This window comes from Passer montanus, unplaced genomic scaffold (assembly GCF_014805655.1).
Source record: "Passer montanus isolate IOZ18808 unplaced genomic scaffold, ASM1480565v1 scaffold144, whole genome shotgun sequence".
In the NCBI taxonomy this organism is placed as follows: domain Eukaryota; kingdom Metazoa; phylum Chordata; class Aves; order Passeriformes; family Passeridae; genus Passer; species Passer montanus.
In genome coordinates, this window is record NW_024361386.1 from 845,619 (window position 1) to 872,222 (window position 26,604).

Sequence of the window (26,604 nt, forward strand, 5' to 3'; positions counted from 1 at the left end):
GCATTTGCTTTTTTCTTTATTAAAAACTAAAAAATGTTGTTTGGGCAACTATTAGGATTTCCCTGCCCCGTTCAGTGACAGCAGGGAGCACAGATGTGTTCCCTGAGTGTTTAGGAGGCCCAAGGGTTGTGCTAAGTGCTCACTGGGATGAGGCAGAGCTGGTCCAGGAGGGGAAGGGAATGTGCTGGGGGTGCTTGGAGATGCTTAGTCAGCTGATATTCAGTATTTTTCCTGTCCAATATTAAAAATGAAGCAAACTGCCTCTGTACCCAAATTCCCTGTGTCCCCAAGTGCAGGGGAGGGAGCTCAGCTCTGGCAGGGAAGGTCTGTGACAGGGCTCCTCTCTTGGGGCTGTGCTGGGTGCTGGTTGGGGCTGAGCAGGGCCAGGTGGGTCTCTGGAAACTCTACCAGTGACAGGTTTCATTTGGGAACCAGATTTGTCAGAGCCTGGTGCTGTGCATGGTGAACCTGTGTTCCCCAAAGCCAGCAGGGACCCCTGGGTACGCCAAGGACAGGGGAGGGCAGAGCACAGTCCTGGCAGGGCCCAACCCACAGAGCTGTGCTGTGTGTGCCCACAGCCCTGGCCTGGCAATACCAGTGGAAAACAGCATCTCCTCTGAGGGGCTGGCATCCATAACCCCAGCTGAGGAGCTGCTGCCATCCCAGGCTGGGGACCAGTGACACGATGTCTGAGGAATGAGGATCAGCTCCGTTTGTCCACCCAAGGAAGGCAGCGCATTCCTCATGTGCTGCCTGTATAGCCCGTGGAGGAGCTCAGCTGATGAGTGACACTTAAGCCACACGGGTGAAGCTTGGCTGCTTTAGGAGTGTTCTCAGCACCAGCACAGGCAGAATCAGGGCCTGAAGAGGTGCAGAGACTGTGACCTTAAACAACTGCAAATGCCCTCTGTTGCATTTTCAGTCCAGATGATGGAAAGACAGATAGGAAGGACTCTCAGGAGGTCTGTAGTCAAATCTCCTGCAGTCACGCCATCCTTGTTCACAGCCCGAGGAAGAAAGCAAGTCTTCCTCATCTCCAGCTTGGGTCAAGGTCATGTGTGGATGGAAACGCTGTTGCTCTTTCTCCCCTTCTGCAGTGCCTTTGAAGGTACCTACATTTTCTGAGCCTTTTCTCACTTGGTCAGACTTGCCCGGTCCCAGCACCGACCTGGCATTCCTAAGATGTGCTTCCGTCAGCCCACAGCCAGGATCTGGGACAAATGAAGGCTCTCACATGGTCTCAGTGAACTGCAGGATGGAGCTGGAGGCTGAGGATTGAGCTGGGCTCTTCACCACCTCTCTGCAAATCAGAATGTGTTTTCAGCCAGGTGGAACAAGCACGGAGTGCTAAGTCAGAGCTGGGAACAGTCTGTCCCCATGCACTGAGGCTGCAACCAAGGCTTTCCAGGCCCTGCTGCTGAAGCAGTGTACTCACCTGCAGCTCCCAGGAGCTGTGGTTCCAGCAGTGTGTGCTGCTCAGGAGCTCCCCAGCCTTGGGCAGTGAGTCTGTGCTCAGTGAAGCAGATGTGCTGGTCTGTGCTGCAGGGGGAATGGCCACAGTCCTTGCTTTAGACATGACTGACAAGTCCCTCAGTTTTACTGGACTGCTCTTAGGTTTGGTTGCCTAAAAGCAAAGGCAAAAAGCTGACTATTTGCCTCCTAGAAAAGAATTTCAAAGTTTGGTTTGGTTCAATTAGAAACTGATAATTTTTTAAAGGAAGTTATACTGGTGGTGAAGTGCCTAGCCCCTGACTTCCAGCAGCTCCACATCAGTTGTGCATGTTGCTGTGAAGATCTGTGCTGGGGAGACCTGGGCAGGAACGATTGCACCTGTCTCTGTGCAAGAGCCAGCTCATTCCATGTTTTAAGCTGTGTATTACTAGTTTAATAAAGCAGGTTCCTTCAGCGTGCCAGGGAACTTACTCAGCTGCAGCTTACAAAACCTTCTTGTTCTCCCGAAGTTCTTTGTGCAAAAATAGATAGACACCAACCAGTAAATCCACCTTTAATTTGCTGGGGTATATTGAGCTATGAGTGTGCCCTTTTCTGAATGAAGGGCAGCAACAAAACCTCCCTGGCAGCACCAGGATGGGATGAGAGAGCCTTGCAAGGCAATGTGGCTCGTGGTGACAGCACCCTCGTGACCTTCACCTCAGGACAGCTCTGTGTCTGCAGTGATGTTGGCAGCACAGAGCAGCAGCTGTACCTGGCGGGGGGTCATTGCTCAGTGCCACTTCTTTTCCTGCACTCTGCTCCCACCTGGACACCTGAACCAGCAAGACAAAACCAGGAGAGTGGTTCTTGCTGTCTGAGGGTTCTCTTTGTTCTGCTTCCATTGGGTGTGGGGACTTAGCCAGCAGGGAACACCAATGAGAGCTGGGTCTGTACCAGCCATGGTGTGGCCAGCAGGACCAGGAGAGTGACCACCCCCTGTGCTGGGCACTGCTGAGGCACCTTGAGTGCTCTGTCCAGTTCTGGGCCACTCATGACAACAAAGACACGGAGGGGCTGGAGCAGGTCCAGAGAAGGGGATGGAGCTGGGGAAGAGTCTGGGTCACCAGGAGGGGCTGAGGGAGCTGGGAAAGGGCTCAGCCTGGAGCAAAGGAGGCTCAGGGGGGACCTCGTGGCTCTGCACAGCTCCTGACAGGAGGGGAGAGCCAGGGGGTTCAGGCTCTGCTCCCAGAGAACAGGGACAGGAGGAGAGGGAGCAGCCTCAGGTGTGCCATGGGAGGCTCAGGGTGGGCACCAGGAGGAAATTCTTCTCTGAAAGGGTGATCAAACACTGAAACATGCTGCCCGGGGAGGTGGTGGAGTGCCCATCCCTGGAGGTGTCCAAGGAAGGGCTGGATGTGGCACTCAGAGCTCTGGGCTGGTGACAAGGTGGGCATCGGTCATAAGTGGACTTGATCTTGGAGGTCTTTTCCAACGCCAATGATTGTGTGGGTGAGGTCCAGTCCTCTTGCCTTGAGCATGCCTGGGAGCTGGAAATGTCCTTTCGGAATTACAGTGGCAATTTGGTGTCAGGACAAAGCCCCAGCCTGCTCTCTGGCCTGGTGTGCCTCAGTTTTTGCTCCCAGCACATCCCCTGGGCTGAGTTCAAAGGGCCGATCACAAGGGGTGTGTGCTAAAATAAGCTTTTCCCTCATCCTCCAGGCTTAGGGGGATTCTAGGAATTCATGGTTCATGAGATGTGTGGCTGTGGTGTCCATTTTTAGTGACCTTAAATGAAATTAAGGGCAACATGAAACATGTTTTTCAAAACTCTAGTGACAGTGACTCTGCTGCAAGCCCACAGGCTCGGCTCTTGTCCGGCCAACACAAACAGGGTCAGCCACTGTCCCAAAGGGGTGACATCCCCTGTGCTGTGGCAGCAGCTGCAGCTGCCCAGGGTGCTCCAGATCAGAGTGGAGCTGTTTGGGGAGGAGGCAGGCGCTGTTTGGGGAGGGTGGAGGGGGCTCCTGGCTTTAGACAAGGCTTGTTGGCTTCATTCTGCTGAGGGAAGGCTGGTCCTGCAGCCTTGGGTGAGTGTCCATGCAGTGCAGAGGGCAAACAGGGGTTGCTGGACAGTGACAGATGACCAGAACAGCCAGAATGGTTTGGGATGGAGGAGACCCTTCCTCTCCTGCACCATGAGCTCACTCCAGCTGTGTGTGAAGGCTCCCACTGTTCTGCCAAGTGCTGCCCTGCCAGCCATTGCCTGGCTGCTCTGTACCAACCAAACAGCGTGTTTGGGACTGGGAGACCTCCATCTAAAGCCCTCTTCCCCAGTATCCTTCTGTGGGAATTGCAGTCACACATGTCTGAGACCCTCCTCAGCATGGTGTAATGGGGCTTCTGCAGCTCCTCTTGGCAGCAAGGGCAGTGAACGTCGTGGGCAGCCAAAGTTGTATTCAAAGCTAAACTTGTGTGGTGTATTCATGATTTGACATTTGTGAACCGTCCATCCCTGGCCAGATTTGGGTGTTGTTCTTTCTGATGAGTCTCTAATTTGCCAGGTTTGTCACATCGTATTTCAGTCATGGCCTCTCATCCGGTCCCCCCTGACCCATGCAGTGGTGTAAGGCACAAGAATTACCATAACTGATCCTGCATGAATCCTCTTTTTCCTTCCCATGGCCTTGCTCTCCACCCCACACAGAGCTGGTTTGGGGTCCTTCTCCACTGTGCAGCTCTGCCCAGGCAGTCTGTGAGCAGGAGCAGTGAGGCAGGTCCCTTCTGTGCTATCATTTGTTTGACGTGCTGGTGAGAGTGAAGTGCTGGCTGTGGTTGTAGCTGGCAGGAGAGCACATTCCCAGAAAAGGAAATTTCCACCAAAGAAAAGTCTACAAAATCCCAGAGTTACTAAAATTGGGAGAGAAGAGCAGGTCCTTCCTTTACAAGCTGTATATGGCAAAAAATGAACATGAATTGGTGAGCAGGCGGGAGTGTCGATCCCCTCCTTCCAAATATAGGGACAGGGCTGAACCAGGGGGACTAAACTGAGCCTATAAAAGCTGTCAGGGAGAAGCCCTTGTTGGTGGCTCCTGATGTCCTGGCCAAGCTCAAGGCCATGCTGTGACTGACCTGCAGAGGGACAGAAGGCTCCTACCACAGGTCCTGTTCCCCATGCTTGGAGCCTCACAGGACTGTGGCACTGTGGTGGGAATTCTACTGTAGATTCCCTGGTGGGCCATTCCTTGGGCAGGGAAGGAGTGCTCTGTGGTGAACTTTTCTGGCCTTCAAAAGGCACAGTTAATTGCATGAGAGGTTTTGGGCCTTTGGAGAGGCTGCAGCTCAGTTGAAGTTTGACCTTTGACTCTTTCTCTTTCAGAGATACGAGATGTCAGCTGGTTCCTTCCTGCTTTCTGTTGGCTGATTGTTAAGGTGAGGATTTGAGGCATGAAAACTAACAGCTTACCCAGGCTGGCATGAGCTGGCTTTTCTCCTGTGCCCACCGTGGGCAGGTCCCTGTTTTTCCCCCTCCATGAGCTCCTTCAAGCACGTGTCCATTTCTGCCCGCTGTGGCTGCTCACCAGAGGATTAGGACAGCTTCCATGTTAACAGAGAGTGGGGGAAGTCATAAATTAAAAACCAGAAGAAAAATAATCTTCAGGGCCTCACTTTTTCTAATGACTAAATGAATCCTTCAGATCTGATCACTTTCCTGGGGAGCCCCCCCCCTCCTTTGGACATGGATCTCCTTTCCTTGGGGCCACGGAGGGTGGTAGCTCTTCACTGCCTTTGTACCTTCCAGCTTGGAAAGGCAAACAACTCTCTCAAGGTCTCACTGCACACACCTGAGAGCTGGGAGGGTGAGCTTGGAGCAGCCAGCTGGGGGTGAGTGTTCAGCTGCACACAGGGGAGCAGCCCAGCAGGGTCTGTCTTTCAGAGCCACGAGCAGAGACTGCCATGGAGATTTTTGGTGAGGCCGCGCCGTACCTGCGCAAATCCGAGAAGGAGAGAATAGAAGCCCAGAACCAGCCTTTTGATGCCAAAACCTACTGCTTTGTGGCTGACCCCGAGGTGGAGTACACCAGGGGGAGGATTAAGGCTGCACAGGATGGGAAGATAACTGTTGAGACAGAGGATGGCAGAGTAAGTGCATTCCTTCTGGCCCTTCTCCCAGCCCTGCTTAGGGACCCAGGGCATCTGCTGGGGACAAACTGAGAGAGCACCAGGCTAGCTGAGGCAAGAAATCTGCCCTGCCCTGTCCTCTGACTGGGATCAGCACAGCCTCCACAGGAAAGCATAGCTCTGGATGGTGGGATAAAAGTATTCATTGGATAATTATTCTTGGTTTGGGCTCTAAAAATCAGGCAATGCTCTAAGCCAGGTTGGATCATAGCCTTGCCAGTCTTAGCTTAGTTTTTAACACTTTCTCAGCTAACGCTGTCATATCCACTCATAAATTCCTTCCTTTACTGGTTGCTGAGCCGACAGATAACTCTGCAAGTGAAATTGTCAGTGTCACTGGCTGCAGTTTCCCAGAGGAGCATCCAAGGTGTTAATCTTCCAAAACGCTGAAGTGTCTTAGCAGCTTGTGCCCTGATGCCTTTTGTAAGAATAACTGCAGCAGCTCAAAGAACAACCACGACCAACATCTTGGCAGTAGGTGCTACAAGGCTTTTAGAAAGCAGTGGCTGAGTTAAGCTGCTGCCAGCTGTGAACATCTGCCACCTCCACAACAAACCCACAGGCTCTGGCAGTGGGACAGGATGGTCCCTCACCGTGTGAGCCCAGCAGACAGTGCTGTTTGGTAGAGACAAAGCTGTTCTTTAATTGGGAATGGCCACAGACAGGAGTGGAACAAGTCTGTCCCAAGGATGGATTTGCTGTTGATGAGTTGTGCTGTTTGTGTCCCAGCTCTCTGGCACTGTCATGGGAACCCTGGAGCCTGAGAGGCTGGCTGGCCAGCAGATGTGCCCCAGGATCTTACAGCCATGAGCAGCAGAGACCTAAAGTTCATTAGCAGTGATAATGTGTTGAAAGATCTGTTCCAGCACAAATCATGTATTCCGGGAAAATGACATCCTGTCAATGTACCTGTGTTGTAGATTTCCTGGCTGGCTGCAATGTTTGCCCTGAAATAGCCATATTTTTCTTAGCACAGTTAAACAGAAAGAAAAATGTGAATTAGAGCAGCCTTAGAGATGTTATTACTTCTCTGTGGTTTTGGAAGGACTGCCAGGAGCTGCTGAACCAAGGTTTGCTCTTTGTCTCTGGATTATAGACAGTTGCTGTCAAACCTGATGATGTGTATGCCATGAACCCCCCTAAGTTTGACAGAGTTGAGGATGTGGCCATGCTGACCCACCTGCACGAACCTGCCGTCCTCTACAACCTCAAGGACCGCTACAGCTCCTGGATGATCTATGTAAGTTCCTTCTTCTGGCAAAGGAGAAAACACAGCTGCAGTAGCTGGACTTCAGTGAGACCCCTGTTTTATTCCTGCAGACCTACTCGGGTCTCTTCTGCGTCACTGTCAATCCCTACAAGTGGCTGCCGGTATACAACCCCGAGGTGGTCACTGGCTACCGCGGCAAGAAGCGCCAGGAGGCCCCTCCACACATCTTCTCCATCTCTGACAACGCCTATCAGTTCATGCTGACTGGTGAGCTTTTCTGTTTTGACCAGACTTGGAATAAAAAAGTGTGTCAGAAGTGTGTTGCTTCTGCCAAGCACCGTTCTGTACTGCCATGGCTCAGTCATCTTTGCCAGCTCTTGCAGAGTGCTTTATCTGGTAATATTGCAGATTATCTGCTTGGTTTTTATTATAAACCCTAACTGATGCAAAGCCAGCTCCAGACAGTTTTCCCCATCTCCTGAAATATTTTCTTTATTCTTGAAGCGCTGTGCTGTTGTGCTGCACATTATCTGTATTTCTGGTCTAAGTACTAAGCTAAACAGCCTAACAGAGACCTCTGCAAAGGGCAGTTGCACTAGGACAGGACACACTATCTGGAAAGCACACCTGCATGTGGCTTCTAGGAACAGCAGGTAGATCCAGAACAGAGCTGATAGAAATATTACCATCAAAACATATGGTTTTCTTTGAATAAAGTCATGTCCCATATTTAATAGTATTAAAGGTAAAAAATGGAAAAGACAGAAGCAGAAACAAGCACAGGATGAACAAAGGAGGAGGAGAGAAGACAAAGAGTGGAGTATAGGGAGGGAAAGAGAGGTGGAGAGTAGACCATGCATCTTTTCAGTTTTGCCTGCAGAGATTTTGTTTCATTCCCCCATGGACACCAGGTCCCAGCTAGCTGAGAGCCAGCACTTGCCCTACAGCTTCTCTGACTGCAGGTATTTTTCCCTCCCACAGATCGTGAAAACCAATCTATCCTGATCACGTAAGTGCATCTGCCACTTCGAGCTTTGTCTCCAACCCGAAGTGGGCAGTTCATTCTTCACCCTGAGCCTTCTCTCTCCAGTGGAGAATCGGGTGCTGGGAAGACGGTGAACACCAAGCGCGTCATCCAGTACTACGCGACAATCGCCGCCAGCGGGGACACGGCCACCAAGAAGGAGCCCCAGCTGAAGGTGTGAGGAGGAGAGGCTTGGTGCAGGGCAGCTCAGGATGTTATCCCCTTGTGGACAGCACTGGTGACACACACTTACCTCAAAATATCTTTTATTAGCTTCAGCCACTCTTTGAAAGGCAGTAGGACCAGGGGCTGATGTGCATTAGGATCACAACAAATACAAGCCACCAGAACTGCCACTGCCACTAAGGTGTAGCTTTACCTAGACTGAAACACGACTGGTGCCTAGGAAGAATCAGAGACTTCAGTTCCTTAACATGGATCCATCTGTCCCTGTGGCTGACACCTGACAGCTCTGACTGTGGGAGAAATTCTGAATAAGAGGCGATGAGTTGTTTGTTGTTCACCCCCAGTGCTGGTTCTTGGTGCTGGAGTTGAGAAGGTGCAGCAGTGGCACTGCAGAGCTGAAATGAAGTGCATGTGGCTGCACATGTAATCATTCCATAGAGCCACCTCTTCCTACCACGTGGCTCACGGTGTTTTTCAGTAATTATTCAATTATTCCTGCAGGGTACGCTCAAGGATCAAATCCTCAGCGCCAACCCACTGCTGGAGGCCTTTGGGAATGCCAAGACCGTGAGAAATGACAACTCCTCACGCTTTGTGAGTCAGCCTGTGTCTGTCCCTCTGCCCTCCTGTGTTCCTAATGCCCTTTGCCTGCTTGTTAGCTGTGACTGTGTGCCTCTTGGCTGGGAAAAATGTTCTTGCTGACCCATTTCTTTGTTTTTATGAAATGCTGATATGTTAGCAGCTGTTTCATGCTCACATTGCTGCAGCAACATGTTCCCCTTTATCTATCTTTATATATCAAAGCTAATCAGACAGATTTGGTGATACTGTCATGAAGACTGAAGAGATAAAAACACTCTGAGATTGCTGCACTGACCCCCACTTTTGTCTGCTTGCCAGGGTAAATTCATTCGTATCCATTTTGGAACCTCTGGAAAGCTGGCCTCTGGTGACATTGAGACCTGTGAGTAACTGAGGGGGGCAGACAGCCTTGCTAAAACATAAAGAACCTGAAAAATGTCTAAAATGTGCATGCATGTTACAGACTTGCTGGAAAAGTCAAGAGTCACTTTCCAGCTGAAAGCTGAGAGAAGCTACCATATCTTCTACCAGATCCTCTCCAATAAGAAGCCTGAACTGCTTGGTAAGGACAGCCACCACCTGGTGATATTGAGTAAAGTCAGCATGGGAGGCATTTCCCTCCGTGTGCCAGCTCAGTGGCAGAGGGTTCAGTGGCACAGTGCCGTGTCACATGCAGAGCAGGGGTCATGTGCTGATTTATGTCCTCAGCTTTTCAGCCTCTGCCCTGCCCAGGTTCCCCAAGCTGTATTTGTGTCTCTGCATAACACTAGGGCTTTACCCCACCTCCATTTATCCTCCCTGGGTGAGTTCTAACACAAACTGTGTGCAGGTGAGGCACAGGGGTGGCCAATGTACTCTGCCTCACACCTTGCTGAGTGCTCAGCTCTCAGTTGACAACATATTAAATTGGAAAGACTGCTCAGCCTGGAGAAGGCAGATGAAAGGCTTTACTCTTTCTGGTCTCTTAATAAAAAAACAGGAGTTTTGGATGCAAGAGAGCTTGTGAAACCTTGCTGAGCCATTGTTCCATCTTCCCTGCCAGGCTCTGGCTCTCACTCCCGTGTTTGCCTTTCAGAGATGCTCCTTGTCACAGCCAACCCCTATGACTACCCCTTCATCAGCCAAGGGCAGATCTCTGTGGCCAGCATCGATGACCAGGAGGAGCTGGTTGCCACAGATGTGAGTGCAGTGGGCAAGGAGAGACTTTTACAGTCTCACTTTTACTCTCACCACTGTTAAAACCAGCTGATCTGTCTTGGTGTGCAGGCAGCCATTGACACTTTGGGCTTCAGCCCTGATGAGAGAGTGGGGATTTACAAGCTGACGGGGGCAATCCTGCACTACGGGAACATGAAATTCAAGCAGAAACCACGTGAGGAGCAGGCAGAGCCTGATGGCACAGAAGGTAATACCTCCCTGGCTGGGAGAGAAGTATTTCTGACTGTTTTCATGCCATTTTTCACTAGAAATGGAGGGAGTCTTCCAGGAGAGATGTAATTGTTCCTTGATAAACATAAAAAGGAGGTTTGATTTTCAACTTACTATTGTATTTGCAGGGATCCTCGTGGCAGGGAGGAATGATGAACCAGATTCCATGTTCTCAGAAGACTAATTAATTATTTTATTATACAATATTATATAAAATAATACTATACTATACTAAAAAAGATACTTCTAGAATGTTAAAAAGATAATAATGAAACTTGTGACTCTCTCCAGAGTCTCGACACAGCTTGGCCCTGGTTGGCCAAAGAGCCAAAACAACTCACACCACAATCCAATGAAACAATCACTGTGGATAAACAATCTCCAAACATTCCAAAGCAGCAAAACACAGGAGAATCAAATGAGATAAGAATTGTTTTCTTTTTTTCTGAGGCTTCTCAGCTTCCCATGAGAAAAATCCTGGGCAAAGGGATTTTTTCAGAGAATGTAAATGCCACATCTTACTGCATCAAATAGAGGCACTTTCTGCATCCAGTTTATTCCTGCTGTAGGACCCTGTGCCTGGGGCACATCACTGTAGGGTTCTCCAGTTTCTGGTTACACACACACACTTGTTCTGCCTGGGTGACATTGTGGAGAAGTGGCTTATGGGGAAAACTCTGTGTTGTCCCATCAACAGTGCCCTCCTGGGTTTCACCATGTCTATTGGGGCTGCTCTTGCCACTCTGTCATGAGGACCAGACCTACAAGGCTGTTCAGAAAAGTGAAGGAGAATGTTAGTCAAGATTTGTGGATGGGGTAAAGCCAATTGAGTTACAAGTTTCAGAGTGAGCTCTGGCTGGTCCCAATGCCCTGTGCGTGTCTGAGATAAGAAGAAAGTATTTCAAGTTATTATTTTGTTTTCCAGAGGCTGACAAAGCAGCATATCTGATGGGCCTGAACTCAGCAGACTTGCTGAAAGCTCTGTGCTATCCCCGGGTGAAAGTGGGCAATGAATATGTCCTGAAGGGCCAAACAGTGGATCAGGTGAGCATCAAGGAGCAGCAGGGACCATCCTCTCCCTAAGGAAAAGGAATGGGTGCAGGTCACAGCCGAGCATGGTCGGGGCCATTAAGGCCTGTTGGTGCAGTGTGTGTGGGCATGGTGAGGGGTGTTTTGCTCTGGGGCTGCCCTGACACAGGTGTGGGACATCTCCCTGCAGGTGCACCAGGCAGTGAATGCCATTGCCAAGTCTGTCTATGAGAAACTCTTCCTGTGGATGGTGATGCGCATCAACCAGCAGCTGGACACCAAGCTGCCAAGACAGCATTTCATTGGGGTCTTGGACATTGCTGGCTTTGAGATCTTTGAGGTTTGCAGTACTCTCAGACTTGTGCCTGTCTCTAAATGCTTTTTTCAGTTTGTTTGTCTTCTCTGACGTTTCCTCCTCCTCACCCCAGTGCAAGCCCTCAAGAACAGGGCAAATCTGTCTGAAGCTGCTTCTGCCTTTGTAGATCCATCACCCTCTTTGTAAGAGAAGAGACAGGGCAGAAGCATGGCCATGGAGCTGCTCTCTCTCTCCCCACAGAGTCAGTGTTTATGAACATTAGGGCCACCCAAACATGGCCAATGCAGGCTGCAGTAACCATGTGCTGCACTGCACTACTTTTCTGTAAGCCTGGACACCTATGGTACATTCTTTACACTGTTATCAAAACCCTCTTGGGTCAGTCTGGCTGACCTTGCTGTGACTTCCCTGTGAAAAACAATTGATCAGAGACAGTTTAACACTATTAACACACTTACTCAAATATTAGTTCAACAGCTTTGAGCAGCTGTGCATCAACTTCACCAATGAGAAACTGCAGCAGTTCTTCAACCACCACATGTTCGTGCTGGAGCAGGAGGAGTATAAGAAGGAGGGGATTGAATGGGAGTTCATTGACTTTGGCATGGACCTGGCTGCCTGCATTGAGCTCATAGAAAAGGTGAATTTCTTAAGCGTCTTGTGCAATCACACAAATTGAATCTTAAAGGGTTCTTGAGAGTGTTTGCTCTGAGTGCTTCAATACAATCTCTCTGGGAAGCTTTCAGGTCTCTTCACCTCCTCTGTTTCTTTAAATATTACCCACATGAGTAATTAATTATCCACTGATTGGGAATGTATCCTGTCTTATAAAAAGACACTGATTCCATCCATCCGTCCATCCATCCATCCATCCATCCATCCATCCATCCATCCATCCATCCATCCCAGAAAGCCTCATGTCTGCTTGTTTTTTGTTCCTTCTGAATTAGAAGTCACTACTGTATTTTGAAAAGTTACTGCACAGTTTTTGCCTAGCTTCTCTTGTTTTCCACACACTGTCTGGGTAATTCAAAACTGTATATAAAAATCTTACGAGTTCTTTTAAGTATCTTGCTATCTGTTCACAAAAAAATCTTGCTTACCTGCTCCTCCAGGCTAATTCTCTATAAAATACCTCCAGTACTTCAATTTTAGCATGTCTTTCACTCTGTATTATTTACCTTGAATTGATCTTATTTGAAAACACCATTTTTCTATTCAGCCCATGGGCATTTTCTCCATCCTGGAATGGACTACAACATCACTGGGTGGCTGGAGAAGAACAAGGATCCTCTGAATGAAACTGTCATTGGGCTGTACCAGAAGTCATCGATGAAAATTTTATGCCATCTTTATGCCAGTTTTGCTTCCATAGATGAAGGTAAGCTTGGAGGATTATGTTTCCAGTTTGGGGTTTCCTACTGTACCTCTCACCTGATGTGGATCAGCGTTGAGTCAGTGCTTGTGTGCTGTGTGTTAGATGCACAATTATAACACTGTCACAGGGATCTGCAGCAGTTCCTCAGCTGGACTGTCATCTCATTTTCCAGCTGAAGGTGGTGGGAAGAAGAAAGGAGCCAAGAAGAAGGGCTCTTCCTTCCAAACCGTCTCTGTAGTCTTTCGGGTAAGTTCTCTGGCAGAGACTCTCACACCTGGCTCCACAGCCATATTTTCATTTTAAGGGATGTTCTTCAGTAGTAGTCATTTACTTTGCTGATGCCTACACAGAATTGTAGAATATTCACTAGTAGAGTAAGGAGAAAGTTCTGAATTTTTGCTTTTCAGAAGAGTCAAATCACTTTGAGAACTGAGATAACATACAGATTATAAATGATCTCTGTTTTATAGGAAAATCTGAATAAGCTGATGTCTAACTTGCGAACAACTCATCCTCACTTTGTGCGTTGCATCATTCCCAATGAAACGAAGACCCCAGGTAATTCATAAAATATAGACTAGAATAGAAAGGGGCAGAAAGAGCAATGCTAGAGCCATCAGTGTGTCCCCATGCTGCTCTGTCACAGGCCTGATGGATCACAAGCTCGTTCTGCACCAGCTGCGATGTAATGGAGTTCTGGAGGGCATTCGGATCTGCAGGAAAGGATTTCCTAACAAGATACCATATGGGGATTTCAAACAAAGGTCAGCAATAACATTCTTCTGTTTGCATTGAGCCAAACTCATCTGAAAGAAGACTCTTGCTAAACCAGTCCATGATACAGTTATTAGGAAAAGACTATTTTAATATTGAACACATGTGGAAAGTAAAAGGCATATCTAATAGCACAGTCTGTGTGGGCAGTGCCCAGCCAGATGCCTTCCTCAATATTGTATGCCAAAAACTATTTTTAATTCATTCCTGTTAATTTGAATGTTTGGATATTCTTTGCTTTAATTCTCAAACTGGGCACAAGCATGTTTCAGCACAAAAACAGAAGGTGGTCTATGCACATCCTGTATTCACCTGCTATCTAGTAGAGGCTTGAAGAATGTGGTTTAAATAATTCTAACTGGAGTGGTTTTATAAAGAGGAAGTTTTGTTAAATCCAATGCTACTTCTTGATGAAATGTTAAGCTTGACTGGCAAAGAGAGTTGCAGTAAGAAGGGATTCGAGCAGGAAATCTAAGTTAGTTCCACATGACCTTGTAATTTTGTAGTGGGTTAATATTTCTACATGCTAACATTCCTACAGCATTAGCAGATTCATTTAGAGATAAAACTCCACAACCAAAAAATCTTATCATGGGAACTGCTGCAAATAAGACTTTTATAAAGGGCTGATAAATTCAGGGCAGCCCAGCTGGGGTCATCTGCTCGTTGTGTTAGAACAAAGGCAAATGTAGGGCCAGATCTCTAAGAACGAACCAATCATTCCCCCCCTTACAACTCTGTGCAGGGTGTGCTGGAGAGCAGGGCACTGAGAAGGGATGAAATGGTGTTTTGGGTACTACCTGAAGGCATTGGCCAGTCATTGGTGTGGGAGGGTAGATTTGTGTATCGATGCTGATAATAGGTATGGAATAATCTCTCAGTGTAGGATTAGGAAGTCCATTGCTGGATCCAAAGTCTAATTCTGGGTTACATGGTACAGAAGAAATGTGAGAAGCCGGATATGGTTCAAAAAAGCAGTTTCCTTGCTCTTAAAATCCAAATTTTTTTTTAATTTATAGCTAACCCAATGATCTGGACCCCTAGAGTAGTGATAATGACTGTGACACAAATGAGCAGAGTCTCTCAGGTCCAGAGAACAGACTGTCCCTGCCTTCAGTCTCAGTGAGGGCTGTAACACATCCTTGGTACCTACTGAACTGACCAGCTGCTATTTGCTGCTTTTCTTACTGCTTTGCTATTTGAGGCTGGAGGTGTGAGTCAGACTCAGCCTTCCTCTGTATCTTCAAACTGACAGCTGTTCTTGTGGCATCCTGTGCACTAGAATGGTACTGATGGGTAAGCTTTTTCCTTTATTTTATCAGATACCACCTTCTGAATGCCAGTGCCATCCCAGAAGGAAAGTTTATTGATAGCAGGAAGGCGTGTGAAAAGCTGCTGTCTTCCATTGAGATAGATCATACTCAGTACAAATTCGGACACACTAAGGTAAAAGTTTAATTTTCCATATGATAAGAAAACATTCATTGTGTGGAAATGTAAACCCAGCAATGAGTGGTGTCTGTTCTTTGGCTGCAGGTGTTCTTCAAGGCAGGTTTGCTGGGTGTCCTGGAAGAGATGAGAGATGAACGTTTAGGACAGATGATCACACGGACCCAGGCTTTGTGCAGGGGATACCTCCGGAGACTTGAGCTGAAAAAAATGTTTGACCACAGGTGTGTGTCCTCTGCCAGGTCAGGTTGCTCAGAGATGGGCTTTATTCCCAGATCTGATGGATCACTTTGGTTTCAGGGAGTCCATCCTCTGCATCCAGTACAACATCCGTGCATTCATGAAAGTCAAGCAGTGGCCCTGGATGAAGTTGTACTTCAAGTTTAAACCCCTCTTAAAAAGTGTGGGAACTGAGAAAGAGCTGGCCATGATGAAGGAAGAGTTTGAGAGAACAAAAGAAGAACTGGATAAATCAGAAGCCACCAGGAACAAACTGGAAGAAAAAATGGTGGCTCTGGTACAAGAGAAAAAGGACCTACAGCTGCAAGTACTAACTGTAAGTAAATGAAATAATTTTTGGCTCTTCAGATTACATCAGTTTTGTTTGAGTGTTCGGTAAAGGGCTGAAAGGAAATTCTGTTATTTCATGTACCAGCCACTTAATACACAGGTGATTTAAGCAAGTGTCAGTGCCAATGTGTGATAATGAAACACATTTCTGTTCTCTATAAAAAGGAAAATGAAAATTTGGCTGATGCTGAAGAAAGATGTGACCAGCTGATCAAACTAAAATTCCAGCTGGAAGCAAGAATAAAGGAGGTAATGGAAAAGCTGGAAGATGATGAGGAGATGAATGCTGATCTGGCAGCCAGAAAGAGGAAACTGGAGGATGAATGCTCTGAGCTGAAGAAAGATATGGATGACCTTGAGTTAACATTGGTCAAGGCTGAAAAGGAAAAGCATGCCACTGAAAACAAGGTGCTTTTTTTTTCTGCAATGTTTAATAACAGTTGCTCTGCTGATGTATAGGCTGTAAAGATTCAGTAAACTTGAATGCTTACATGCTGCTGTGTAAGGAGATCTGTGGGCCTGGTATTGAACCTGGGCACCTCGGTTGTGCAGGAAAACCAACCCATAAGCATGCAAAAATGCATTAAAGTTCATCATTGCTTTGTGACTTCTGAAGGGTTGATATATAAGCAGAGAGATTGTAGAGTGCGACCATAAAATGGTCAAAGCCTCTTTGGGAGTTTAACAGCAAGTTCATTGTATGTGTTCATGTTATTAGTGACCTTAAAGTATTTTACCTTACAATAGGTCAAAAATCTGGCTGAAGTAGTGACAGGTTTGGACGAGACTGTTGCAAAGTTAGTGAAGGAGAAGAAGGCCCTTCAAGAAGCCCAGCAACAGGCACTGGATGACCTGCAAATAGAGGAGGAGAAAGTTAATACCCTCACCAAAGCTAGGATCAAGCTGGAGCAGCAAGTGAACCATGTGAGCATGTTCAGCACAAGGAGAAGGAGCAGATTCTTTAGTTGTTCCATCAGTCATGATTATGTATGTTTATGTTGCAGGTTGAAGGATCTTTGGAACTCGAAAGAAAAGCGTGTGTGGACCTTGAACGGGCAAAGAGAAAACTTGAGGGAGACTTGAAACTTGCACAGGAAACCATAGTAGATCTGGAGAATGAGAAACAACATTTAGATGAAAAATTAAGGAAGTAAGAGAAACAAATTAGTAGATAATTTATTATTTGGCTTTAACTGGACATATTTTCTTTTAATAAAACATCTCCTTCACAGGAAAGACTTTGATTTTAATGAGATGCAAAAGAAAATTGCAGAACAGCGAAATTCAGGTACTCATTTGCAGAAGAAGATCAGAGAATTGCAGGTAAGAGACTTTACTTCATCATTACTGTTTGCTTGTTTTAAACTGTAGTATCATGAATAATGCTTGTCCAGAATTTGGCATGGGCTCTGTCAGACAGAGGTGACGCATCCAGCAGCTTCTCATAGAAGCCACCCCTGTAAGCCTCCACTCTCAAAACCTGGTAGTGGGGGGATACAGGGATGCAAACCCAAGCAAACTCAATACAACAACAGAAAGCTGTGATCTAAAGCTAGAATGAGTTGATCCATGGGTCCTTTCAGTCAGTAAGTCTTTACCTACAATGCCAAAACAGTGAAATTTGAAAGAAGTCTCCAAAACCAGGTTCTTGGTGTTCTACTGTGACAAATATGCGGTAACCTAAGCACTGAATGACTTGTTCCCTGTTCAATTCCTCATGTGCTATTTGCTCGTTGTTCAGGCTCGTGCTGCAGAGCTGGAAGAGGAGATCACGAGTGAGAAAACAACTCGGACAAAAGCAGAGAAGCGTTGTGCTGAGCTGGCTCGCGAGCTCGAGGAAACCCGTGGGAGCCTTGAAGAGGCTGGAGGAGCCAGCACTGCTCAAACGGAGCTCAGCAAGAAGCGTGAGGCAGAGTTCCAGAAGATGCGCCGTGACCTGGAAGAGGCCACGCTGCAGCACGAAGCCACGGCTGCCGCCCTGCGCAAGAAGCACGCGGACAGCACAGCTGAGCTGGGCGAGCAGATCGACAACCTGCAACGCGTGAAGCAGAAGCTGGAGAAGGAGAAGAGTGAGCTGAAGATGGAGATCGGTGACCTGGCCGGTCGTACAGAGGCCATTACCAAGTCCAAGGTGTTTCTTTATAACTTAAATACTTGAATTACCAATATTTCTCTCTGATGGGAACTGTACAAACACACCTATCAATGCAGGGCGACCCCAATGTCAGAAATAATGTGCTCTGACTCCATGATTCAGAAGGTTGAACAATTGCTTGTTACACTAATACTATAATACACTAATACTATACTAAATTACAAACTAAATAGATACTGTACTGAAAAATAGTAAAGAAAAACCTGTGGCTGTCTGCAGACAGCCAGGACACAACTTTAACCCAATCAGCCAAGGAATCAAAACAATCTTTCTTAATCTTGTCCAATTAATAAACCACTTTAAGTAAACCATCTCTATAACACATTCCACATGTGCAAAGCAACAAGAGCAATGAATAGAGATAAGAATTGTTTTCTTCCCTGAGGTTCTCTCTACCTTCCCAGGAAAAATCCCTGGAGAACTTGTACCTGCTGCTGTCTGTGAAGAGAGCTGCAGCCATACACACCTACACAAATTCCACTTTCTGATTCTCTTTCAGGCTGTTCTTGAAAAAAGGTACCGCACACTGGAGGATGAGGTGAGTGAGATGAAAGCCAGACTTGAGGAGCAACAGAGGAATGTGAATGAAATGGTGATGCAAAAAGCCCAGCTCCAGACAGAGTCTGGTAAGGAAGGCACAAAGATGTGCTAAGGGGATATTTTTTCCCTTCATAGCAAACAGATTCTCTCATGTGTACCATTCTCTGACTAGTTAACCTTTGTTGTAAGGTCATTGAGCATAGTGCTCAAGTGGAATCTTAGAATGAAACTGAAAATTTGAGAAAAAATGTAAAATGGCTCAGGATAAATCTGAAGAACATAATATTGGACTGCTACAGGAAGTACTGAGAATTTTAGAGATGATGGCATCACCTATAGGCACCTCTCCAACAAAAGGGACAGAGGTACTTCAGCCCCCAGGACAGAGGGTGATATGGAATAAGTGTTTTCCAATTACTGTAAATCTTATGAAATGAAAATTCAGGGTTTATCCCTTGCATCACAAGGACAATTATGGGAAACTGCTACATCAATTCAGCCAGTGTGACAGCACAAAATCCTGCTGCTTCAAAATGAAAATTAAGCAAATTTTCAAAAGCATTTTTCTTCAGGAAAAAAAATAGCATCTAGTGCATCAGAACTGTAGTAAGGGATACAATTAGAATTAGGGAATCAGGTGAGTTTTGATAAAGAAAGAACAACAACAAAAGCATTTTTAAGGATGAAAATATACCTGCAATGGTAGATGTATAATGGGAGCAACTGAAAAGGTAACCAGTGCTGTGTGATTCCTATTATTATGATTATTATTATGATTATTATTATTATGATGATTATTATTGTGTTTTCAGGATGCTTAATCTGTACATTATTGAGAACTTGCCCTCTCTTGTCATAGGTGAACTAAGCTTTTCAGGATGCTAATCTGTACAGTATTGAGAACTTGCCCTCTCTTGTCATAGGTGAACTAAGCCGTCAGCTCAAAGAGAAGGAAACTGTGAGGTTGCAGCTGTCCAGAAGCAAGCAGGCACTTACACAGCAAATAGAAGAACTCAAGAGGCAGCTGGAGGAAGAGATCAAGGTAGTGTGAACTACTGAGCACCTGAAAAAGCTTCAAAATGTATCAGGGGCTCATTTCATTTGAGAAACACTTTTGGGAGTTTGTAAATATTGCCTGTAGTCCAGGCAGTAAAATTAGTCCGGGGAAGGATGTGTACAGTAAGCACTGTGTGCAGTGGGTTCTTTGCAAAGGATGATTCAGGCATGCTGAAAGTTGATGTAACTTGGTGAATTTTTTGATGTTTCTAAATTTTAAAGCCATGGTCTATGAGATTTCTTTAGCTTCTTTAGCCACAGTGAAGACAAGTTACAACATATGCCAAGGTGAAAGCATCACTTTTGGTCTTTTCTAGTGGTAGAGTTGGTGACAGGTGAAGGCAGCTTCCTGAACACTTACAAAGCCCCAGCCCTTTGTCTTCTGTCCGGGCTGCAGTGATCATATTCCAGATGTGCAAGGTCATGAGGTCTCCTGCCGGTCACAGCTAACAGAAATACCTGATATTGTGGGTCCTTTTCAGGCCAAGAACGCCCTGGCCCACGCCCTGCAGTCTGCTCGCCACGACTGTGACTTGCTCCGGGAACAATATGAGGAGGAGCAGGAGGCCAAGGGGGAGCTGCAGCGAGCCCTGTCCAAGGCCAACAGCGAAGTGGCTCAGTGGAGAACCAAATACGAGACGGACGCGATTCAGCGCACAGAGGAGCTCGAGGAGGCCAAGTACAGAACAGATGGGATGAGCTGTCCAGATGTACATGGGGCAGAACATAGACCCCCTTTTAGTAACCTGACCTAAATTATTTTTTGGGGGTGTGCATATAGTCCTCATGGTGTAATGATTTTTTTAATCATATGCTTGTTTTATTTATGTGCCTTAAGGAAAAAGCTCTCTCAGCGTCTCCAGGAAGCAGGGCAGCAGGCAGACACGCTGAATTCCAAGTGTGCCTCCTTGGAGAAGATGAAGTTTAAGCTGCAGGGGGAAGTGGAGGATCTGAAACTGGACATAGAGAGAGCAAACACATCAGCAGCTGCCCTTGACAGGAAACAGCAGAATTTTGATAAGGTCATAAATGAGCATGGTATCTTTCAAGTGTAGCCTCCCAGAAAGCCAAACTAACACTCTGTACATCAGCCAAAGCTGAAATCATGGTGAATCTAACTAGAGCCACTAGGGCATGGCAGGAGGAATTTGTCCTGGTTTAAGAGACTGCATTATTTATCTAGTACAAAATGTAGTCACAGATCAAATAACATTTTCAGTACCAGCAGGAAATGAAGCATAATAGCCTCTCCTATGAAGAAAGGCTGACAGAATTGGGATTGTTTAGCTTAGAGAAGAGAAGCTTCAGGGCGACCTAATTGTGGCCTTCCAGTGCTTGAGAGGAGCTACAAGAAAGATGGAGAGAAACTGTTTACATGGGCCTGAGTGACAGGACATGGGGGAATGGCTTTACATTGACAAAGAGTAGATTTAAATTGGATATTAGGGTTAAATTCTTCCGTATGAGGGTGGTTAGACCCTGGCACAGGCTGCCCAGAGAAGCTGCAGGTGCCCCTGGATCCCTAGAAGTGTCCCAAGTCCAGGTTGGAGAGGGCTTGGAGCAACCCGGGATAGTGGAAGGTGTCCCTGCCATGGCAGGCGATTTGGAACTAGGTGATCTTTGATGTCCCTTCCAACCCAAAGAGTTCTATGACTCTATGGTGTCTTCCAGGTCATGGCAGAATGGAAGGGGAAGTATGAGGAGAGCCAGCTGGAGCGGGAAGCTCTCTCTAAAGAAGCAGGCTCGCTGAACACAGAGCTTTTCAAAGTGAAAAATGCCTATGAGGAAACCTTAGACCAGCTCGAAACAATCAAGCGGGAGAACTCTGCTCTGCAGCGTACGTGTTTGGCTCTGGTGTCCCATCAGCTCTCACAGACCAGCCACAGCAAGGTGTGCCCCACCAGCACGCTCGTGCCTGCAGGAGGGCACCAAGGGACAGCACTCTGTCCTTCCTGTGCTCTCCATCTTAATGCAGAATATCAGTGTCTTACCAAAAGCTGTCAAGCATGTTTGTAAAGCGATGAAGCCAACAGAGCAAATGTCCTGGCTCTCTTATCTGCTGCAGACATTGGGGGCCATTCCCAGGCAAAGGTAGTGACCAAAGGGAGACTGAGCAGCTCATGAGAGTGAGTTTTGCAGATGCACTGAACACAATGACAGGACCTGTAGTTTTAGACCCTGATGGCCTATCCATAGATGTAACACGTGCAGGGCCCTTCCAGGCTCTCTGTAAACCACACCAATGCCCCACTTGGCCTGCACGAGTTGGTTGTGTCTAGTTTTATCTGTACATATTTACAGACAGATGTACCATTGTGTACACATGTACATTTTGTGTATACATATTTATGTGTGCAAAAGGGGTGCTGGCTGCAGCAACAAAGCTCTTCTGGTTGATGCCCTTCTTCTCTCACAGAGGAAGCAGCTGATCTCACAGAGCAAATTACTGCAAATGGCAAAATGGTCAGAGACCTTGAGAAAGCCAAAAAGCAAGCTGAAGTAGAAAAAAATGGTCTGCAAACAGCTCTGGAGGAGGCAGAGGTGAGTTAGTTTAAATATTACTGTATATAGTAAAGAGCATGCTGAGCAGCTTTCTATTCCCTTTTCTGGTAACCCTGTTTGATTGCCACGAACTTTAGGAAGTTCTATGAAATCACTGTGTATCACCTCAATAATCATATTCTCTGAAATGTTACCTTCATCTTTGTTTTCCCCTTTTTTCTTTTAAAGGCAGCTCTTGAGCATGAAGAAGTCAAAATCCTTGGTGTCAACCAAGAACTGACTCAGATAAAGTCAGAAATCAGCAGAAAGATTGCTGACAAGGATGAGGAGATCAACCAGCTAAAAAAGAACCAGGAAAGGATTGTGGAGACAATGCAGGGTGTTTTGGATTCTGAAATCAGGAGCAGGAATGAAGCCCTGAGGCTGAAGAAGAAGATGGAGGGAGACCTGAATGAAATGGAGATCCAGCTGAGCCATGCCAACCGCCAGGCTGCAGAGGCACAAAAACACCTGCACAGCATCCAGGGAGCTCTCAAGGTCTTGCTTTACCTTCTGGTCGATTTATTTTTTAAGCAAAGTATTCAAGAAATTGATTAGGACAAAACTGGCTCTTTAAATACAGGACACCCAGATCCATCTGGATGATGCTCTGAGGACACAGGATGACCTGAAGGAGCAGGTGGCCATGGTGGAGCGCAGAGCAAACCTGCTGCAGGCTGAAGTTGAGGAGCTCCGGGCAGCCCTGGAGCAGACGGAGCGGTCGAGGAAATTGGCTGAGCAGGAGCTTCTGGATGCCACTGAACGTGCACAGCTCCTCCACACCCAGGTAGCTTGCTTAGCTAAGATGTATTTTGGGGTCCAGAGATTGATGGAGGAAGAATGAATTGATGAATTGATCTCTATGTGTAGACATTCAAAGCCTCTCTCTTTCTCTTTCACAGAACTCCAGCCTTTTTAATACAAAGAAGAAGCTTGAAACTGATATAGCACAACTCCAAACAGAGATAGAGGATGTTACTAATGAAGCAAAAAGTGCTGAAGAAAGAGCTAAGAAGGCAATGACAGATGTGAGAATGCTACTATGGTTTTCACTTTGAATTTTCAAGGCTTCCAGTGGCATTGCTGCTGGGGGTTAATGTAAATATTCTTGTTACATGTTGGACAAGAAACCACCTGTGGGTCTGGTTGAAAAGGCTTTGTGTCAGAGGAGGATTAGAGCAACAGGGAACATGTCCTGCTGACAGATGGGGCTGTTGCCATCATAAAGAACTGAATCTACATTTAGTGAGTGGAAAACAAAAAAACTTTCTTCAGTGCTGCCTGAAAACATAATCCACAAAGAAATCCTGCAGTATTGAAACCAGTAAAGTGGCTAAGGTGTCTGAATAGTTATCTTTGCAAAATCCTATTATCAAATTTTTTAATGAGAATTGTAAATTTCCATTCAAAATTGGTGCTAAATCCTCCCATGCAAGACCTGTGAAGCTCAGCCAGGCAATAGCACTGGTGTGTCAGGGGACTAAATCTGCTGATGATTTTTGATGCAGAGGATTAAACCAAAATCTTAACACTTAGATACATTATGTGGAATTAGAAAACTATTCAACTTGCTCATTAAATGAAAAAAAAAAAATAGGATCTCAGAATCATTAGGATTGGAAGGGACCTCTGGAAATTATCTACTCCAACCTGCTGCAGGTGACACAGAAACATGTCCAGGTGGGTTTGGAATGTCTCCGGAGAGGGAGACTCTGTGCCCTCCCTGGGCAGCTGCTCCATGCTCTGCCACCCTCCATGGAAAGAAGCTCTTCCTCATGTTGAGGTGTCCCTGTGTTTTAATGATTTTTATTCTGTTTGAATAAAAGAAAAAGAAAACATTACAATGAATTATACACACATCTACATTTACATAAAACTTCTAGTGGTGAATTTTTTTCAGTTAAGACCTTTTCAGATATTTTGCTGCCAAAGCAATTTGTTGAATTCTACATTAATTATAATTATAAAATTATAACATTAATTATAATGTCGCTCAATATTGTGTTTAATTATACTGTGTAGGAATCCAATGTTTGAGAGCAAGAAAAATCTTAGTTTGGCTTAAATAACATAGTTAATTTTAAACTATTTTGTTCCTCTGTGACACCCAGGAGTTTGGGGCAGTAGCAGGGCAAGCACAGCAGCCAGGACAGCCCAGGTGTGTTGAGCACAGAAGCTTTCCAGCTGTGCCATGTTCTGTTGCCAGACTCTGCTGTTGCTCTGGAGGTTTCCCCTGGCGCCCAGCTGTTAGTGAGGTCACAGTGGGACAGAACATTTTCCCTTTCTGTCACTCCAGCTCTGTGTGCAGTAAGGCAGACTTTCCCCATCCTCTTCCCTAGTATTTCCTGTCATGTTTTTGCCATTATCATGTGATGGACAAAAAATCAAAATAGGGAATGGGGTGGCAGGAATGGGCAGCAGGACACAGGAGGTAATCTTGTGCTGGTGCACAGTTTGTGCTGTTCCTTCACATTCTTCCAGTTTCTTGTGTCATCTCCCCTCCAAGGCAGCCAGGATGGCAGAGGAGCTGAAGAAGGAGCAGGACACCAGTGCCCACCTGGAGAGGATGAAGAAGAACCTGGACCAGACAGTGAAGGACCTGCAGCACCGTCTGGATGAGGCTGAGCAGGTGACACTGAAGGGAGGGAAGAAAGAGATCCAGAAGCTGGAGGCCAGGGTGGGTACCAGCACTGAACTTGGGTGTCAGAAACATCTTTCTTCTCTGATTGCTGTGTGAGGGCTTAAGCCAACTGTTCATTAATTCACCAGATCCGAGAATTAGAAGCTGAACTGCAGGAAGAACATAAAAAATCCTCAGAGGCTATAAAAAACATCTGCAAATATGAACGGCGTTTCAAAGAGCTCACTTTTCAGGTGGGTAAAAATAGAAAGCAATTCTGATGTTTTGTCTCCCAAGGACGTAAAACTGCACATTCTCTTTCCACAGTGTGAAGAACAAAAGAAGAGCATGGTTAGGTTACAAGATCTGATAGATCAACTGCAGATGAAAATCAAATCCTACAGAAAACAAGCTGAAGAAGCTGTGAGTCACTAAAGTGAAGCAAATAGTTATTTACCAGTTCATGGGACTGCCAGTTTAAAAGTTGGCTCTGTGCCCCAGCATGTTGCCAGATGGTTTTAAATTTTTGTTTTGCAATTTCAGGGTGAACAAGCCAATACTGATCTCTCCAAACTGAAAAATGCACTGCATAAGATGGGTGAGGCTCTGGAAAGGGCAGATATTGCTGAGAGCCAAGTAAATAAACTCAGAGCTAAGGCCAGAGAAGGCTCTGCTACAAAGGTAAGGCTTTACTGCAGGTGTGCTATTTGCTCAAGTGAGTCTAGCAGCAGATTTGTGCCTTGTACAGGCATCATTTGGAAAGGACAGCTCTGGAAGGAAGGGGCTTTTAAGGACAAGCTGAGTGGGTTGGGGTTGTTAAGATGGAATAAGCTCAGCAGTCCATGTGTCCTCATTTTTTTCAGTGAAACAATGGAATTAATCTTTTCTCCATGCTTCAGCTGTGGATGGTGGCCATCCTGGTGTTATCTGCATATATTCAATTCACACAGTGGTTTTAAGGGTTCCACAAATGTCTGCATTGGCTCAGGCTTCACTTGCACATCCTAGCTGGATGGTGAACTGAGATGGATGGTTTGAGGGATTAAAAGACTCATCTTGGCATGTGTAGACTAAACAAAGCTTCTCCTTCCTAGGTGGTGTTAGGAACTGAAAAATGAGCTTCCTCTGGGATAACTGGAACTTCCACAAAGTACCTCTCCAGCTGTGGAAGTAATTTTCCCTTTGTTTATGAACACAAACATTTTCTGTTGCTGCTGCTGTACCAGTGTCAATAAAATAGATATCTGCAACTTCAAATGCTCCAAATGTGAATGTTTAAATGAGAGTCTCATTTTGTCACTAAGTTAATTATAGTCAAGAGCGTCAGTTTGAGTCTTACTACTTCTGTTTCTGTTCTGAGTCTTACTATTTCACTTTGACCAGTTTTATCCTGAATTTAAAACCTAGAGGTTTGACAGGCTTTTTTGCTTTTCCAAAGGAGGAATTCTGTTCCAGCTCCTGTAGCCTAGAAGCAGCACATTCTCAGGAGAGCAGCTGCACCTTGTTCTCAGCAGTGCTGTGCTTCAATCCAACGTCCTGCTGTGCTCCTGGGCCGTGTCACTGACCCCAGCCCACCATGTCAAATGATTGTGCACCACTCAGTGCACCACTCTGCTTCATGAACCTGCTGAGAAACGGTTGTTCACTTGTTCAGGAGTAGCTGTGCAAAATCAACAGAAAATTACTAACTGCTAGGCAAGTCTGGTAACCCTTGCCAACCTGTCACTATTCATTCCAGAGTATCCAGGCATCACATGGCATTGTCATGTAATCCTCCCAGCCTTCTTGCCTGCTTTTGGGACAAAGTTTCCTGTTTGCTCTTGCCGCAGTGTAGTGGTTTTGGTTTGCTAATTTGAGATTTTCTGGCCAATGCACCAATGAGTGTGGTTGGTTCAGTGCTGGCAAATCACTGAAACTTTCACAAAGCAAGGTAAATTAAACAGAAATAAATGAGACATAAAAAAATGTGGAATGAAAGAAATCCACACCAGAAAGAGGATCTTAAAAGGATGGGAATAAGTTGGGGAGGGAATTTGTGATGGCTGGGAGTAGGAAAACGGACCACTCAAACATTCCTGGTGCTGAAGAACCACTCAGAAATGGAGAGCTTCAGGTGGAAAGAGGCAAATACCC

General features: G+C 46.2%; 2 protein-coding genes across 2 annotated transcripts; both read left to right on the top strand.

The window, feature by feature from the left end:
• Positions 1–3,825: 3,825 nt before the first annotated feature.
• On the top strand, positions 3,826–12,685 carry LOC120498269 (myosin-3-like). The gene is made up of 15 exons (XM_039700796.1): positions 3,826–3,883; positions 5,369–5,574; positions 6,710–6,853; positions 6,934–7,090; positions 7,805–7,832; positions 7,914–8,022; positions 8,535–8,627; positions 8,934–8,997; positions 9,079–9,177; positions 9,691–9,794; positions 9,882–10,020; positions 10,969–11,087; positions 11,263–11,412; positions 11,858–12,028; positions 12,611–12,685. The coding sequence occupies exons 1-15, from the start codon at positions 3,826–3,828 to the stop codon at positions 12,683–12,685; spliced, it is 1,716 nt and encodes a 571-aa protein (XP_039556730.1).
• On the top strand, positions 12,669–25,743 carry LOC120498275 (myosin-3-like). Its single transcript, XM_039700800.1, has 26 exons — positions 12,669–12,769; positions 12,894–13,012; positions 13,237–13,324; positions 13,413–13,530; positions 14,863–14,986; positions 15,077–15,213; positions 15,290–15,545; positions 15,725–15,967; positions 16,307–16,483; positions 16,564–16,709; positions 16,792–16,882; positions 17,301–17,690; positions 18,214–18,340; positions 19,178–19,296; positions 19,793–19,989; positions 20,149–20,332; positions 20,982–21,147; positions 21,727–21,851; positions 22,041–22,349; positions 22,435–22,638; positions 22,754–22,879; positions 24,358–24,528; positions 24,621–24,725; positions 24,799–24,894; positions 25,015–25,152; positions 25,566–25,743. Exons 1-26 carry the CDS (start codon positions 12,721–12,723, stop codon positions 25,587–25,589), a joined length of 4,029 nt encoding a protein of 1,342 aa, XP_039556734.1. The 5' UTR covers positions 12,669–12,720; the 3' UTR covers positions 25,590–25,743.
• The last annotated feature ends 861 nt before the right edge of the window (positions 25,744–26,604 follow it).